General features: G+C 45.5%; 1 protein-coding gene across 9 annotated transcripts in view; it reads left to right on the top strand.

Annotated features, from left to right (window-relative positions):
- Atp8a2 (ATPase phospholipid transporting 8A2) overlaps positions 1–6,000 on the top strand; it is a 554,904-nt gene that overhangs the window by 507,184 nt on the left and 41,720 nt on the right. For all 9 annotated transcript variants that reach the window (XM_031362595.1, XM_031362603.1, XM_031362598.1 and 6 more), the window contains one exon: positions 1,792–1,896. In XM_031362595.1, coding sequence (XP_031218455.1) covers positions 1,792–1,896 — 105 coding nt within the window. The remainder of the gene's footprint in view (positions 1–1,791; positions 1,897–6,000) is intronic.

Genomic DNA, 6,000 nt, shown 5'->3' with positions numbered 1-6,000 from the left:
GAGGAGGAGGAGGATGGCTCAAGGACTATCCAGGGGCTGTGGGGAAGGAAGCATATGAAGTAACTTTGAGCAGGGTGGAGCACACCACTTAGTTTATCATCAACACAGCCCATAAGCTTGTATGAGACTGGGAACATTCAGCAATATCAGACAGTAATGTTTTAATGTCCTTCCTCTCTCCCACAAAATGTTGGCCATTTTCTCATTTATTGTTTAACTTAGAATTCCATGGTCCCCGCTTTGAAGTTGGTATTTTATCAATGCTGGACCTCAGAACTCCCTTTGAAGTAATTAAGGTATTATGTGTTAAAGCACGAGTGGGGGTTTGGGCTTGTTTACTCTGTGGGGAAGGATGGCAGGCACATCTCTTACGTCTTCCTGCTAGTACTCCATTACAGATTAAGGTGAAGTGCCGGGTGACCTGGCTTTATCTGAGTGGGGCCTCTGTCCTAATGGGAGGAGGGCTGCTCCAGGGAGCACACCCCCATCTCTAAACTGTGCCAGGTCCCCATATTCACTTCTGAGCAGTCCCACTCAGTGCCTGCTCCTAGTTGGTCTGCAGCTTGGAACTGAGCATGCTCCTCAATCATGGTCCATGACTACAAAGCCCTTGCAAAGCCATTCATGAGGAGGATAACCAGCGCTGCTTGCTCACTCTTGCTTCTCGTGCCTTTCTCTAGGCGGGATGCCTCTCCCTTCCCCTTGCCCACCTTTAACTTCTTGTTGTTGCTTATGTTTTCCTCACCTATGCATTTCCAATCCGAAGATCAAGTTTAGCTTTGTGTACTTTAGTTTCAAATGTTAAAGAAATTAATGCATAGACACAAGATGTATTTAATGAGGAAATAGAATATATTGAGGGGGGAGTTAATTACTAAGCTGGGGTTGGTGGAAGGATAATTCAGTAGCAGAGCATTTGTCTAGCATGTACTATGCCTGGGCTCAGTCCCCAGCATAGCAAAAACAAAAACAGATAAAACGTCCTGAAACCAGAAAAGAAGCTTTTTAGAACATGCTGCCTCTGGGGATGACAATGTAGTTTTTAGTTACAGCAAATTGCGTATAGCTATGGGGCACGGCACAGGAGCTGAATATATGTACTCGACAGGCCATGGTTTAGCTTCGATTTTAGAGAAAGCTGAGATTGGCAGATTATTTGGCCATTGTGAGGGATTTAGTTTAGCCAGGAAAAGGGAGCAGGTAATTCCTCCACTATCCAAGAGGAACCAAGCATCCAGGCCAGGTTCCCACTGTGGCAGGAAACCAGCGCTGGGTTTCCTGAGTAAATCACAGCCAGAAGAGGATGGGAAAGCTGTAGCAAATATATATTGATTCTAAGCCTCAGACTGAGGTTTCGTTCTCACTGAGAACATGAACTCTGCTATCCTAAACCCCATCTCTGCAGAGGCCGTGGCTCTTCTCACTGTAAACAGGGAGACAAGAACTGCTAGGTGCAGCAAACAAGGAGCCAGCACCCGGTGCAAAGGGAATGGTTTCAAATATGTCATGTGCTCCATATCCTGCAGGGAGAGCGCTCTGGACCAGCTTCCTGATCTATGGGGCTCCTATTGTCCTTGATCAAAGCTGCCTGGTTCCCAAGGCTTCAGGGGGCACCTGCAGTTCACAGTAAAGGTCTCCTCTCTGATGCTCAGGATGCTTTTGGGCTGGGAAGGTGAACCTCCTGTGACATGTTCAGCTCGTCCAGAGGGCACGTAGGAGAATGATTGCCAGTCTTCACAACTGTGTCAGAGCCACTTACCGTCTTCCCTCTGTCTGTTCCTCCTGCTCTAGGGCCAAGCACACCTGCAAAAAGACACTGCTGGAGGAGGTGCAGGAGCTGGAGACCAAGTCCCGAGTGATGGGCAAGGCAATGCTTCGAGACAGTAACGGAAAGAGGTGGGCTGCTCCCAACGTGCTCTCCTGTCCCCTCCGGTCTCATATTTCTCCTCCTTGGCTAGTTTTCAAGGGGAGCGTGGTAGGCTCGGTTTCAGGAATTCTGATTACATGCTAAGAATGCAGTCATGGTGAGCTTCAAATTGCATCTCCTCAGCAGACATGAGAATCTGAGTTTCTGGGTCACTGGGCCTGTCCCCAGGTAATAGTAGTGGTTTTGTTGGGTTTGGGATGTGGACAAAATAGTCTTGTGAGTAACCGACAGCAGAGCAATATTTTCTTAAAGGGGAGGAACAGGCATTTAGAGAGAATCCAAGACCCAGGCCTTTTGGTTTCAGGCCCAACCATATTACCCAAAGCTGAGCCTGTAAATGAGTATATGGCTAATAATGGAGAGCATTAGGTGTCTGTGGAAGTTTCATTACAGTGTACTTCAGTAGACCTGAGGGGTATTCCCCCTTTACCTATATTTTATGTGTATGCATGTTTTTGCCTGTATGTAATGTATGTCTGTGCGTCACACATGTGCAGTACCCACATAGGCAAAAAAAAAAAAAAAAAGGGTGTCAAATCTCCTGGGTCTGGAGTTACAGATGGTTGTGAGTCACTGTCTGGGTAATGGAAATTGAACCAGAGTTCTCTGGAAGAACAACCAGTGCTCTTAGCTGCTGAGCCATCTCTCCAGTCTCTTGAAATGGGAATTTTTTTTTTGATGAATCACCATGACTTGGTAGATCTGAGAAAGGTTGAGGACACTCTTGGTGCAGAAATTGCTGCTTCACCTCCTTTGTTACCAGACATGGAGCTGCTCTGCCCTACACTCAACAGGTGACCAGGAGTTCATCTAATCAGGGTAAATTCGTCAGAAATCTGTATGTTACGAAAGGCGATGGCTCCCAGAGAGGACCTTCTACAGTGTAGAAAGACTTCTGTGTTTTTAATGTGAGACATGTAGAGAAATCAAAGCACTCTACTGCTAAGTTCCTAGAAGGAAGTCTGTAGCTAACATTTAATGAAACAAAGAGCTAGAAGTAGAGTACTTCTGGAAGTTCCTACTTTGTTGTATATTGTATTTGTCTGAACTATCTGTTACAGCAGTGGAATCAAAGATACTTGGTTTTTAAGGAAGGAGATTTTGGGCTGGGGCTTTAGCTCACTCCATAAAGTTCTCACAGGCAAGCCCAGGGACCTGAGTTCAACACAGAGCATGTAAAAACCCAGGCATGACAGTGCTTGCAAGCCCAGAGCTGGAAAGATTTCTGGGTAAGATGATGGATTAGAAGTCTAATCACCAGACCTTCATGAAAGAAAACAGTATAACGCACAGTGAGCTCTTTACTCCACAGAATAACGCACAGTGAGCTCTTTACTCCACAGAATAACGCACAGTGAGCTCTTTACTCCACAGAATAACGCACAGTGAGCTCTTTACTCCAGCACTGGGGAGGTGGAGCTACGTCTCCCTGAAGCTCCCAGGGCAGCTGGTCTAGACTAACTGGCCCCAGGTCCCAGTTAGAAACCAGTCTCCAAAAAATAAGGTAGGAGGAATGACAGCCAAGGTTATCCTCTGGTTTACACACACACCACACACACACACACACACACACACTATCCTCTGGCTTACACACACACACACACACACACACACACTATCCTCTGGCTTACACACACACACACTGTCCTCTGGCTTACACACACACACACACTGTCCTCTGGCTTACACACACACACACACACACACACACACACACACACATACATATACAGAGAGAGAGAGAGAGAGAGAATCAAGCATTTTAAAGGTTTTAGAAATATCATCTCATGTATGTTATTTATGTATAGGTATTTTAGGAAAGGTTTCAGAGCACATGGTTGGAGTTTTGTTTTTGTTTATGGCTTGCTTAAAAACATTTTAGATTTATTTTATATATGTATGTTTTCTTGCATACTTATATGTGTACCATGTGTGTGCCTGGTGCCCTATAAGGTGAGAAAAGGTCTATGGATCCCTTGGAACTGGTCACAATCCAACACGTGGGTGCTGGGAACTGAACCCTGGTCCTTTATAAGAACAACAAGTGCTCTTACTCACTGAGCCACCCCTCCAGCCTCTATAGCTTACGTTTTAATAAGCGAGTGCATTAAGCATTGTGTTGGTATTTATAAGCCAACAAAACATAAATGACTGTCTTTCATTAGCTTAAAGCTGGGAATGGGGATGTGGCTCAGTGGTAAAGTGCTTGCCTAGCATGCCCAAGGCCCTGGACTTCATCCCAACATTGGATGAAAAACAAAACAAACAGAGAAATTTAACATCATGACTAAATGGTAGATTCTTTTATATGTCAGACAATTTAGACACCGTGCTCAGCACCTATTAGAGTTCCAGTGACCTACAATATTCTTTGTGACCTGAAAAAGTCATATTCATGGGCTGCAAAAGTGGGAGCAGGGAACTCAGTCAAATTGAGATTGAGAGATATTCACAAAGATAAAATGCACAAAAATGTGATAAATACAAGTTTGTCATCCTAAAAAGAATATGGGCCCTCTTATAGATCACAAATTCTCAAGCCCACATGAAATTGCTAAACAAGCATAAATAATTTTTAAGTAATAATGAGAATCTCAGAGCACAATTGTCAGTTCTACGAGGAGAGCATTCCATATACTATGATCTGCGTTGATGCTCTCTGGGCGGAGGCTTCACGTGGCCTGTAAAGTTCTTCGTGTAGCCAGGACTTAGCAGCATGGGCCGTCAGAGGACCATCTGGCTGGGGCCATCCTAAAAGGCTTTCATGTTGAAGGTGGGCTGGGAAAAAGCTTAGGGTACAAAGGACCTGGGAGGACAGTGGCAGTAAGCATGTATCAGTCAGAATCATTCCCCCCTACCTCTAGTTTGCAGGGATCTGGAGTCTGTGTGAATTCTGCCTGAGTCCTTAATAGCGCGCCCTTGGGCAATCTGGGAATGCAGTAACACTGTCTCTTCATCTGCTGTAGACAGCTAATGCTTTGAGGGGAGGAGGACGGTTTATGAAATGACATAGACGTACTAAGACGTCTAAGACGGACTAAGCCATTAGGAGGGTGCGAAGTATCGGCTGTGAGTTTGGCCAGAGAGTCACAGTGTGAGGGGGCTGCGGACTGTTAGCCTTGAAAGAGGAGAAGAGTCTCTCTTCATAAAAAGATGGGAGCTCTTTGTCTTGATTTGTTTTGTCTGCCCTTGTATTTGTCCGGCAGAGTGGGGACAGCCACACAGCTTCGTGCCGTCATCCCCAGCAGCCAGAGGAGTCCCCCTAACCTAAGGGGCCTCGACTCAGGCTCAACCTAAATTTGTGACTTCAACTCCAAAAAGAATCTCAGGCCAAGCCAGTATGGAGAAGAGTTGGGGGGCTTTTATTGAAGCTATTATAATAAAGGCTCAGGCATGATGATTAGGAGAAAGAAACACTCAGAAAATCATCCCCATGAGCAGGTCTCTGCTGCTCAAGAGAAAGTAGGAGGAGTTAAGGTATACCCAAGTTTAGGCATGGCCTCCTCAGCAGACACACAACTAAGTATCTTAGAATTATTCATATATGCCATTTTGGGAGGGGTGCTCTGATTCCATTCCAAAGTTTTTAGGGCACCCATGCTCCTTACTCTCTTGATAAGATCAAGTATAAGGTAGTCATGGGTGCCTTGGATTGATTTATAATCTGCTAAAGTAAAACCAGGAGCCACTAGGACTGCACAAGGGGAGCAGTACATATTCTTTCTCTGGAAATTGTGTTTCTGGTAAGACTCCTTAGAAAGCTGCAGGTTTACTGTGGGGAAGAGAGACGCCTTCGGTAGTTGTTAGCTGACTACTGGAGTTCTTGCTTCATTGCTGATGAGAAGGTCTGGATCCTTTCCCCTCTCACTTCTCCGAGACGTTTCTTGTCTTAAGATCTCACCTTTAATGTGTATCTTCCTGTCTGTCTAGTGATAGGATGATAGACATGTACCACCACATTATACACCACAGCCACCTTTCTGTGGCAGTGAGGGGCAACCAGAGACTTGGGCACACAAGGCAAGCATCCTACCCCTGAGCTCCCTCCCTAAGCCTCATGAATATAAGGTTAG

This window comes from Mastomys coucha, unplaced genomic scaffold, assembly GCF_008632895.1.
Source record: "Mastomys coucha isolate ucsf_1 unplaced genomic scaffold, UCSF_Mcou_1 pScaffold9, whole genome shotgun sequence".
NCBI lineage: Eukaryota > Metazoa > Chordata > Mammalia > Rodentia > Muridae > Mastomys > Mastomys coucha.
Note: the sequence above shows the minus strand (reverse complement) of the source record. Positions and strands in the feature narration are given on the sequence as shown.